General features: G+C 54.0%; 1 protein-coding gene across 5 annotated transcripts in view; it reads right to left on the bottom strand.

The window, feature by feature from the left end:
- SIN3A (SIN3 transcription regulator family member A) overlaps positions 1–10,539 on the bottom strand; it is a 37,766-nt gene extending 27,227 nt beyond the window's left edge. For 2 of the 5 annotated variants that reach the window (XM_080395446.1, XM_080395445.1), the window contains exon 1: positions 1,086–2,238. In XM_080395446.1, the coding sequence (XP_080251572.1) occupies positions 1,086–1,346 (261 nt within the window). In that variant the 5' untranslated portion in view covers positions 1,347–2,238. Of the gene's footprint in view, positions 1–1,085; positions 2,239–9,043; positions 9,213–10,370 lie in introns of those variants that run through there. The other 3 variants (XM_080395449.1, XM_080395448.1, XM_080395447.1) reach the window with 3 other exon arrangements.
- Between the last annotated feature and the right edge of the window lie 1,620 nt (positions 10,540–12,159).

Below are 12,159 nucleotides of genomic sequence, written 5' to 3'. Positions count from 1 at the left end.
ACCCAGCTTGGTGTCTCCCCTAGAAAGGAACAGAAGGCACACTCTTTTCAGGTCTCCTTCACACATTAAGCCAGAAGAGTTTCAATTTGGAAAATCCATTAAAATAGCCTTTAAAAACATTTTTTAAAGTGAATTACTTTTCATTTTACACAAACTGGAGTTTTCCATTCAACCCTCTTTTAGATGAGATACACTTTTTTAAATCCTCCTCATGAACAAGAAATGATTTGCTTGCTGGTCCATCCAAGTTCTTTTCAGGAAGGACTGCCAGCATAAACACACCCTCTTCCAGTCCCTGCAAGTGTCTGCCTGCAGGCTCCTCAGCTCTGCGGCTGCTACTATCAGCACGAACATCCCTTCTGCACAAGAAAAAAATGCTGTGTTTAAAATTAGGCACTAGACAGGGAGAGCAACTCACCAGCAACACAAGCATGGAAGACACAACATGCCAAAAACACGGCGAAGACAAGTAACACAGGAACAGACTTTCCCTGGTCGGTATCTCCAGTGCACTCTTAAAGTGCATTTTTTTTTCTCTCCCCAGCTGACAGCTCCTTGCAAAGGAGGCAACAGAGGGAAGAGTGCCACCCAATGACTCTGGGGTAGTGTCTTCTGGAAGATTTCAATTTTGCTGAAAGTCTTCAACCTAAATGCTGATTCGATCCAGTCTGTTAAGCTTAAGATCACCTAAGATATCCTATGTCTGTGACAGTGCAACCATAAGAACAAACCTTTTCCTGGTGACAAAAAGAAAAATGGAGAAAAAGCCCTTACACACTTGCTTCTAGGATTCAGAGACCATGATCTGAGAGAATAATTTCAAGAATCACACTCAAAAAATCCAAGTCACACCACATTTGTTCAGGTGGCTCTGAACACGAATCAAGCTGATGGTCCTACAGCAACTGCTTAAAATGAGATGTATGATAAGCACGTCGTCCCATCTTAGTTTTTCTCGAGGAATTCCTGGTTACTAAAACAAAACCTTGTCTCAAATACAGAACTCTACTGAGAAACACCACCGTGCTGGCTGGTCACGCAGCAGGACCACAGCCGAGATGCAGCTAAGGGACGAGTGCACATACCTGGTAGCTGGGAGTTACCGAGTACTGAATCCCCGTGGCAGACTGCATGGTCTCCGAAACCGCCTCATACACTGGAGGCGCCGGGGCAAGCACGCGGTGCTGGTGTTGAAAAGCTTCGGTGCTGCTGGTGATACGTCTCTGCTGCGACGCATACACGGGTGACTCCTGCTCATCCAATCGCCGCTTCATTCTGAACTCATGCTCGGGAAGCACAACAAAACCTGTTAAAAACAGACCAATTAACAAATGCAATTGATTCATCGCTCCCTGCCAGTGCCACGGACGCTAAGTTCACCAAGAGCAGGTAGGGCAAGTTTCTGTCTATTCATTTAGGTTACTGATATCTCGGGATAGGAAAGCGGAATTAAGATTCAACTTTCTGCATAAAATATGCAATTGTGGCTTATCACAAAAAATACAGCCTTATCATTGGAAATAAAATACTTCGCTTAGAATTAACAATTTCTTTAGTCTCACTTAAAGGATGTTGCTAGCATGGGTGTGTTAAGCAGACACACACCCCCTGAGCAATGCAAAGCTCACAGAGTGCAGTATGTGAGCACAAAAGACTGGGGGGAGGGTGCGTTACCTACACACAGCCTGGATAAAGTAACCTATGTTGAAAGCAGAAAAAAACCCTCCTGGGCAGTCCAGGTAGGATGACAGCCAGCTGTGAGAGATGCTTTAAAAATGTGGGAGGAAGGGGGAAGGAGGAGGCAAAAAGCAGGATGCGTAATCAGATTTTGAAATCACTTACAAAGCCCTGAAGTAAAGCGTTCTCTGTTTCATATGCATAAGACGTGTAACCTCAGTGACACCTGCAGATCCACTACACCAGGAGTATTTTGGATACTGTAAGCCACACAACCATGGTCCTCCCAGCACGCTGGCCCCAGCATCAGTACCAAGCTGAAGAGTGCAAACGGGAGCAGAGCTAGCAGGCACTGCGGCTGGTGCCCTGTGCGCCTGCCAGGGATGCCAGCGAGCGCTGATCAGCAGCTCTCCCATTTACTCTCCGGTATTTTTCTTCTCCAACACGCAAGTGTGTTCCTGCCCTACTCCAAGTTGTCTCTGCGCAGCTTCATCTCACTTCAAATCTGACAGGTCATTTTGCCACTGTCCCGGCTCTAAAAAGCGCCACAGATTCTTCGCTCTGTTTGATTGAACTACTCACCTACTCTTTTCTGCAAGCAAATTCCAGTGTTGTTTTCTACGCATTGGTAGCTATTGCCATTTTTGAGATGTTATCTGCTGTTCATCAAAGCACTGGGTGCTCAAAAACATATGCATCCTATTAAGGAATTTGAAGGACAAGAGAACAGAGTAAAATCCATCCTCTTCTGCCTCTAATTCATCAGGACCCCTCCAAAGCAAGTCCTTTCCAGCTCCGGTGCAGTTAAACACATCCATTGCTAACGTGGGCAGGGATAAACAAGAGGGAACTAAGTTCCCCCAGAATAATGGTACAACAGCTAACTAAACCAATCCTCATCTACCAAGTCAGGGCAGCTCTTCAAAGTCTAAATCCGTCACTAACCAAATAACCCAAAGATCATTCACAGTATCTCAGTGCACACCAAATGTGTAAACAGGAACCGGCAGGACAGAGGTTCAGGATAGATCAAGGTGGGCTTGCAAATGCGGGCTTTGTGCAATGAAGTGTTTTTCCCCCTCTGTGTCCCTCTCTCTATTAGTGTCCCACTTGCAGGGGGTAGGACAAGAAGGAAGATGACTTCATTTGTTTTTGAAGTTGCTCTTCAAGTTTAACCTCTCAGAACAGTCCCTTATCAGGTCCCCAAAGCACCTGGCAGGTAGGAGGCAGCCAGCGGAGGCAGAGCAGGACTCCTCACTCCAAGTAAAGGAGAAAGCTCACTAACTGGATCTTATTTACAAGTTAAAAATCCAAAGTGTCCAGCACACACTCAGATGGCAGAGGAGCGCCCTCCAGGAGTTCATTTTGCCTGCACTGGTTGTGTTTTCCTTCAGCTGGTCTCTGTTGACAAATGAAGAGCTGGGCAGGTTAACTTGGAGCTGCTCCCCTCAAGCACAGCCCACATTCAGCTTTGTAAAAACTCACAGTTTTATGCTAATAGGGCTGGGACTAAACTGAGCAATGCCGGCAAATCTGGCCACGCACCATCATCCCCCAGCAGAGCTAGCCAGGATTTTGCATGACAATGGCTGACTGCATGAGTAAAGTCTGGGCAACGCTTTGGTGGCATCTATTTATAACCCACTCACCAACTTGGATACCCTTCTGCTCTAAACACTGGCATCCCCAGCCAGCCCTTCCGCTTTCTTTTGCTCTCCCAGGCTGGGTCGCCCCTTACCCTTTCAATGGTGCGACAGCTCTCCTTCCCCACGGAAGCAACCGAGAGCTGCTGGCTTTAGACACGTACACACGATATCCACAAAGCAGGAACGTTCTCAAAAATAAAATTCACGTGTGACTTCCTATAAAGAAGCAAAACAGTTCCAGCAGGCTTAATGCGCTGCCTGCGACAAGGGGGGTGTGTGCACATAGGTACTGTAGGCAGACGGCCGTGGTGTGTATGTGGCGCAGTGGCTGCCGAGTACCCCACGCCTGCACCTCACTTCACAAAGCGACATTCCGCACTTGTCGCTGCCGACGGACTCGCCAACCTTTAAAGCAGAGGCCATCTGAGGACAGAAGATGGCTGGAAGACTCATGTGCCCTTATCAGGATTAAAATGCCACCTTAGACTGACCGAAAAGCCTCCTCCCCATGGAGCCACCAAACATCTCAGCCCTGTGAGGCCGTGGGAATCACAGTAGCACCGAGGATACACCACCGCATACAAGCCAGCAGCATGAACCTCAGTTTTTGAAGCTCCTGATTCTCACAGACCGAGCGAGCAATCTTCCAGAAACCTACCTACTTTGCTGTATGGTCAACATTAAAGCTTCCGTTTAGTGAAAATTAAAGCTCCTGTGGTTTTTTTCCCCTCTAAATTGCCCTCACCTTCGCTAACTGAGCTTGTACTCTGCTTCTATCCAAGCACTGTACCTGCTTCAACTTTAAAAATTCATATTAAAGCCGAGACAGATAGAGAGTGTCAATATTATAGGCAATAGTCAACAGCATTTAGTCAATCTTCCTAGATAACACTTCGCTAAGCTCCTACGGTCTGCATCCACCGTGTAGGAGTGGCTCACGGCAGACCACCACTTAACAAAGATTACTAATACACAAGCTTTTTTAATCCAAGCAGAGCGATGATCTCGATACTCTGCTGCACCTAGAGGAAGACTAGTTGATCTTAACTCTGTGCATCCACCACTACCGAAACTCTGCAGAGAGGGGAAAGCACTGCGGGGCGAGCAAACCAGCACCAGAGCAGAAACTGGTCTGCATCTTGCCGAAGAAAACACGATGCTGCATGCTCCCTAGGTGCATTCACTTCCTCACTGAGGTCCTGCTGATCTTGACTTGGCATCTCCCAAGGACGTCCTCCATTCAAAAGCCGGAGAGATCCGTTGTGCAGCAAGTCCTACCCCTCCTACAGCACACCACATGGCTGATAAAGAAAGACATTGATGAAACCCCCAAAACTAGACGTGTCATTTTAAAGTGATTTAGCCGAAGCCTGCTGCTCAAAGGGGCAGTTCTACCCATTCCACTCTCAGTGACAACTGATTTCTCTCAGCACCCTTGCTGATGGCAAAGCCCAGCCAACGCGGAAAGGTATTTCAAGGATAAATACACAATTGCAATCGGCAGCATCAGAGACTTGTATTGGGTATTTGGCCTCCACTGTGGTGACGTTACGAGAAGTACTACGCTTACTTTGTCTTCTCAGAAATGTAGCACACACCTCTGGCATACCCTTACGAGCTTTAACAACAAGATTTAGAAAGCCCCAATTCAAACTGCATCATCTGTGCTCTTCATTTGAAGGTGGAAGAAAAAACAAACAAAAAAGTTACAAAACACAGCAAGGACTGCACAAGACTGAAAGCAAATGACAAACTTCAGGTACTTTCCTTTGTTAAAATCATTAACCCAAGGCACATACGAGAGCTTGGCAATAACTGAACAGACCAAGTCCTGCTCTGTGCAGTCCACAGAGACCTGCATCCCCTTTTCCCAGCATCATTTCTACCCCAACTATCTTTTGGCTTCAGTTAGAGTACACTACATTCTGCCTACAGGTGAATGAAAACTACTTTTTTTTGTTCCCCCCCTTCTCTTTTCTGCGGTTTTTAGCGTTCTCCTTTGCAGGGGAAGGACACTGTGTAGGAACACACCTCTGAGCTTCACCTCCCATGCTACCCCCCCAGCTCACCAGCTTTGATTAGTGCTACAGGTAGGGTGCATGAGGCAGACATACCACAAATACGCACAGGAGCCTTGGCTGGTAAAGCAAGAAAAAAAAAAATTACAAAAAGGTACGTTGCATCTCAGTAACACCCCCAAAATTAGGCAATTCTACTCCGCCAACTTCATCAGAGGATTTCCCCATCCATCTGCCTCGCATAAGCCAGTGGGACCGATAAATGTAAGTGGAGCGCGGAGAGGAGAGGACCAGCAGCGCTGACACAGAAAGAGAAGGAACAAAGCGAGGACAGGGCTGGATTCAGCTGGCAGAGCACCGCACGGCTCCCTCCTCACACTCGGCTCCCTCCTGCCTGTCACTCTGCAGGAGCCACGGAGGCAAGAGAGGTCTGGTACTCTCCTCTTCCCTCACAAAACCGCCTCTCCCATGGCAGCTCCACTCCCCAACTGTTTACCAAATAAGATCTCAAAAATCTGCATTTTTTTATTTTGGGTTTTCTGATCGGACAAGCAGGGTCTTCTGGCATTAAGAGATTAGCTGTTCAAATAGGTGTCACAATCAAAAGCAAAAAGAAAAGAGGCAAACAGAGAATAGGAAGAAAGCAAATCAGGAAGCTCTGCTGCCTCAGCACCTGTTGGAAACACAACACGCCTGTGGGTAAACACCATCTTCACCAAGTTGTAAAAGTGCCACTAGAGAGGATTTCTGTCCGTGTAGAGCGAGGGCCTGTCTGAATAAGGGCAGGGAAAGCGCATAGCTGCAGATGATGCGTTTAACGTGTGTGGGGGCTTCTCAAAAGGCTTCCTTTTGAGGGAGAACGGACTCAAAGCAAGAGGAGCATCAAGCGTTAAGTCTCAGCTACGGCTCCGGACCCCAGAGCCGTCACGGATGTCCTGCAGGACAAGTCCCCCGTAGGATTTCAATGCCATATATCACGGTGCCTGCTAGAAAGCAGCCGGCTCAGGTTCCAGCAGCACTGCTGTCTGTCTGTGCACTAACCCAGCCGCACGACTTCCAGAACATGACCCAGCTCATTCAGCAATCGCTGCTATATTTTTTGTGCGGTGCCGCGCAGCCTGGATCCCTTGCCTGTAACACAGGAATAAGCCCTCAGCCCCATTACAGAGGGGTGCTGTGCAGAGAGGCACATCTGTGACCAGAGAGCCACTCCAAGCGGAAACAAGAAACATCCCAAAGAAAAGGGTGCTGGAAAAGCATTACGCAAAGCTTTAGGAGCAGTTAGGAGAGTTTTCTGCAAGGTGACATGGTGACAGCCTGCGGATTAGGTGCCAGCGCTTGCCCCAAGGCAGATGGGACACGAATAAACCCCACTTATCTCCATCTGATGGGCAACAAGTTGGTAAGGCACTGAGCCCTGCTTTGCCATGGCAGCAAATGGCCTGGGGGTTAAATCCCACCGTGAAGAGCTGATCCAAACTGAGCTTTACACTCACTACAGAAGTTACCATCATTCTGCCCAGTTCCTGAGTACACCTTCCCGTGCATGGAGAGAATATTTTAAAGGGGTTTTTTTGGTCTTCTTTTTTTTTTTTCTTCTTTTTAATAAAAAGAGGCAAGACCCCACAGGAGTTGGAAAAATGCAGCGTGTCCCCAAAAGCACACCCCCTGCCTACCAGGCTGAAATGACAGCTATTACGGGGCTCTCTTTTCTGTTCCAGCTTTAACAGCCATAAAAGCTTTCCAACGCCGGAGAAGACCAGAACAGCAATCTGGACAGAAAACGATTCATAAATCCTGGAAACGTAAATGATCCGCCTGCCAATTCCAACGCGATGCTCCCGGCTCCAAGACCCACACGTGCCAGGAGCCTGCGCGGAGGGCTCCCCCGGCAATCCGGGCTGGGGCGGCGGGGAGAGCATCCCCCTTCCCCACCCTGCTTGCAAACACCTAGAGTTTCCCCAGACTTTAGCAAATTACTACTAAATTGGGTGAATGACCACATTGAAGCTTTTCAAAGAAATTCACGCTGCAACTGTGCGTCTTAACCAGAAGCAGTGGGTGGGAGGGATGAGGACGAGACGCTTTGGGGTAAGAAAGCGCAGTGTCCTTTTTGCAAAGAGCATGCTGGCCTGAAAAACTGCTAACTTCAGCCGGGCAGGGAAGAAAAGGCCTCAAAAAGTGCTTTTCTGCTCCTGGACATCTGGCACAGGCTGACACTAGGTTGCCACAGCACTTTCATATGATGAAGGAATTTTACAGGTGCTTTAAAATCACTGTATTACCATAAGGCGCCATTTTATTACGTAGTATTAGCAGCACAATATTTTAGAACATTGTATACCCCTTTGAAACTGTATTTAAAAACAAAATTACAAGTTAGGACCGGAGGACTGAAGTCCACATAAGAGCTGTACTGCAATAAGCTGGGCACTTCCCAGTTGTTCACTGACCCCACACTTTTTAACGCGGCCGATGAATATAAAAAGTGACAAGTTAGGAAAGAAACACAAGGTGTCAGGTCACCCTTAAGCTAGGCTTTAGCACATCAAACTGGTTTTGATTCCTCTGGACAGATTAAAAATCAGTAATACAGCTGATTACTCAGCTCAAGGCGCTATTTTAAAGACATAATTTTTTGGTTTTGCACCGTTTTAGTGGTCCAATTAAGTGGCTTTTTTTTCCCTGGGAGGTAGCCCCATCCATCGGACACACACGTTTCTTTGCACAAATAACGACTATTAAAACTGACTCTGAACCTGGGCCAGGGAACGGCAGAGAAGACAGTGTTTAGCTCAGTGAGCAGCGAGCGCGCCCGTGTTTTTAAAGCTCCGTGAACTCCACGCCAGGAAAAAACCCGAAGGAGTTTCTATGGATGTAGGAGAGCGTGAGAAATTAAAACGGGGGCGGGAATGGGAAGCGCGGGGCTGGAAGTTCAAGGCAGACGCAGGGAGGGGAGCTGGGAGAAGGGATGGCAGCTCGCTCTTAAAAACGCCCCCAAATCGGTGCGGGCGAGGGGGGCCCGGGCTGCGCGCGGGAGCTGCGCACCGCACCGACCCCTCCTCGGCGGGGCCGCGCCGCCCAGCTGGGACACCGCACCGGGGGCGCTCCGGTGCGAGGCGGCCCCCGAGCGGCAAAACGCTTCCACCGGCAACTTCCCCGGGAAGTTCGGGCGGGCACCGGAGCGCCCCCCCCCCCGACTCCCGCCGCGGGGAGCCCCGGGGGAGGGGCCCAGCACGCAATGCGGCCGGTACCGGGGGCGTGCAATGCGGGAGCGGGCTGGCGGGGGGCGGTCCCGCCGCAGCCCGGGAGCGGCACCGGGCGGAGGGCGGGAGGAGGGGCGGAGGGAGGCGCCCGCCTCGCAGCGCGCCCATCGGCGGCCGCACGCTCCGCCCGCCGCTCCCGCCATGCCGGGGCCGGGACACCCCCTGGCGCACGGCGGGGCGGGGCGGCCCGGCAGGACGCTTGGCCGCCCGTGTGGGCCGAGGCTGCCCCGGGGAGCCGCGCCGCGGGTACCGACCGCCCCCCACCGCCACCTACCTCCTCCCCCCGGGGCCGCCGTCCGCCGCCGCCCCCCTCCCGCCCCCCCGCCAGCGCGCGCGGCACCGGCGCCAGGCCCCGCCCCCTACGGATCGCCGGAGGGGGCCGGCACCGGGCCTGGCGACCTCCCCTCCGCCGCCCCCCTCCGGCTCCCCGCGCAACCCCGTACCTCGAAGCGGGCCCTGGCAGCAGCCGAGTTTCCCTCAGGGTCAGGGGGCGGCGGGGCCGCTCCCAGGCGGGCGGCGGGGGCGGGCTGTCCCCGGCGCGGTGAGGTTGGGGGGGGCTCCCCGCGCCACTCCTCCCGGAGGGGGAGGGGGGCGGGCGGGGGCGGCGCCGGGGCCCCGGGCGGGGGGGGGGGGGGGGGGGTTGGCGGAGGACGGGGGGGTAAGATGGAGTAACCGTCTCTCGGCCGCCGCGGCGGAGCGCTGCCCGCTTCTCTGTTCCCCGGGAAATCCCGCCCCTCCCCGCGCAGGGGGGGAGCCCCGAACGCTCATTGAACGCATCGTATGCCCGTCATCCCCGCGACCAATCAGCGCTTTGATCCCACCCACCTCACCCTCCCCTATTGGCCGCGGCCCCCAGGAAGGGGATGTGGAGAGGAAGGGAGGGAAGAGGGGGGGGCGGGGGGGGAAGCGACCGCCGAAGAAAAATGTCCGTATAAGCAACGCGCCCCGCCCCCGTCCCGCCTCCTCCGTTATCCTACTGGTTCAGCCTAAACACCTCCAGCCAATCGCCAGACGGCTAACGCGGCCGTCACGGCGGGGAGCCCGCCCACGCGGCGGCACTGACCCCGCCCCCTCCCAGCGAGACCACGCCCCCTCTCTAGGGAGCCCTTTTGTGGAATGTTTACATCGGCCGCGGCCCGCGCGCGCGCGGTGGGCCCCCACCCCCACGAGGGGGGGCCACGGCGACAACTCCCCCCCCACGCCGCCGGGAGGAGGCGGGAGGGGGGGGGGAGTTGTCCCGGTGGCCCCCCGTTGTGGGGACGGGGGGGCGCGGCGCTGCCTTTTGTCCCCGACCCCTTCACTTCCGGGCTGGCAGCGCCCCGCGTGGGGCGGGTCGGTTACACGTGTGGGGGGGGCGCACTCACACACGCACGCACGCACCGGGTGGGAGGACGAAGGGGGTGGGGGGGGTGGGGGAGAGGCCCGCGCGCCGCGGGGGCGTGCCCACCGCCCTTGCGGCCAATAGGAGCGACGGGGCGGAGCTTAGCCAGTAAGCGCTCCCCCTCCCCTCTTCACTCACTCACGGCCCCCCCGCCACGCTCCCCCCGGCGCCCCCCTCCTCCCCTACCCGCGCGGCGTCTCGCGCTTCCCGCCGCGCGCTTCCCGCCGCGCGCTTCCCGCCGGCGGCCGGCGGAGCGCGCGGGGCCGCTCCTTCCCTCAGGGCTCCGCCGCGTAGCACCGGGCCCCGCTCCCGCCACCCGGGTGGTGCTGAGCGGGGGGGTTGTCGTGAGGGGAGAGCTGAAGGGAAAGCAGCTGTTACATACCCTCAACGCGCAGGCGAGGAGCCCTGAATGGAGGGGAACTCCCCCCGGGGCGGATTGGCCCCGCGATGCCGATCGTCACGGCCGTACCGCCCACCGGGGGAACGGAGGGGGGGCTCGGGGAGAGGCCTCGCCGCGGAGGGCGGGAGGGAGCTGACCCCCGGCCCTGCAGCAAGCCCTCCCCCGCGGGGGTGGGCGTGCGCTACCCTGGCCCCTCCGCCGTTGCTAAAGCACGAGCTGGCGATGAGGAAGCGGGTGCGGGTTTTAATTATTCCCACACACACCGTCGTCCCGGGGTTTACAAAGTTGTGGAGGGAGTTGCTGGCTTCCCCTCTGCTGCAGGCACCGGCCTCTGCCTGCCCGAAATCAAGGCTGGAGGAGCCAGGCCTGGCCTCGGGTTTAGTGCTTGGGAGGGGACATGCAAACGCACGTGCTCCACACTTCTATTAAAATATGTATTTCGAGCATCTTCACTCAAACAAGGTCTAAACCTCTTCTGTTTTCTTCCTTTTCCACCTGCTTTTCTCCTCAGCTCCAACCCCCAGCCAGGGCAGGGAGCAGGTGGCCTACAGGTGCTGCCAGGAGGCCAGGACGTGTGGGCACGGCTGAGTGAGGAGACTTACTTGCCGCCTCAGCCAGGAGCTGCAGCTCGGTTTAGCTGCTGAAAAGCCCCTGGCACGGGGCATTTGAACCTGCACAGGCTGCCATGTCGCTGGAGATCAAGCCCAAACCTAGGAAGCTGATGGCAAGGAAGCAGGAGGGCTGAGAAATGAAACACTCCAGAGCCAGGCTGCTTCCATACTCCAGGGATTCAACATGTGCTGGGCAAATTACGAGCACTAAAGTAATGGTAATTAGCGAGGCAGCGTGCATGCAGCCAAGAAACCCAGAACGCCAAACGAGACAGGTGGGCACAGGGCTGGCATCGCCACTTTGAGGTTTTCCCTGCAACAGCTTTAAATCCCATTTCCATCCTCAAACAGAACTTTGGATTTTGTTCCTGGGCTTGTTTTGATTTAGGATGTCCCTCCTGTGCATTTTGCCCGTGTGACTGATCCCCACCCCCAGGGCACTCCGGTGAAGGGGAGATGCTGTGGGCAGGGCAAGGCAAATCTGCTGCCTGCATGCAGCAGCCAGTTTCTCCCACCACTCTCCAAACAATGCAAAGTTTTACTTTCCAGTAACACTTCGCTTAGTTCTCTGCATGAAGTAGCCATTTCCACGGAAATCTGTTTCTGCTGCCGAGTGGGACCTGCTGGCACAGGGTGAAGGAGTGGATGGAACAAAAATCTCACGTTGTGCAAGAGGACTGAAAACGCTGTCTTTGACAAATGCAGCCCTGGAAATAGTCGGGGGGTGTGGGGGGTGTTTGGGTTGTTTTCCCATGGAAAACACTTACAGCCCTTTCCTCCGCCTCCGGCACAGATGGGATCTTCATCCCTCCCGGAAGGGAGCTGCTCAGGTCTACGACAGTGGTGTGACAGTGGTGTAGCTGAGTGGTTCCCATTCAGAAGGGGTGTTGGTGATCTCCCTCCCTCTCATCTTTGCCTAAGGACAGTTTTCTCTGGGTTAACCCTCCCACTGCGCTGCCCCCAGGCTGAGCCCAAAGGATGGAGGCAGCTGAAGAAATCCTCTGCCCTATCTTCTGCTGACATTTTTCTGTTGGAGGCCACCAGAATGGTTAAAAAACACCAAACCTCGAATTTGAAGTCCAAAACCACTGACAGCTGATCTTATCACGAGAAGTGTTGAAAGGGGAAACCTTTTAAAAGAAGTCAAAAAAGTAAAATCA

Source organism: Falco punctatus (genome assembly GCF_963210335.1).
Source record: "Falco punctatus genome assembly, chromosome: 7".
In the NCBI taxonomy this organism is placed as follows: domain Eukaryota; kingdom Metazoa; phylum Chordata; class Aves; order Falconiformes; family Falconidae; genus Falco; species Falco punctatus.
Note: the sequence above shows the minus strand (reverse complement) of the source record. Positions and strands in the feature narration are given on the sequence as shown.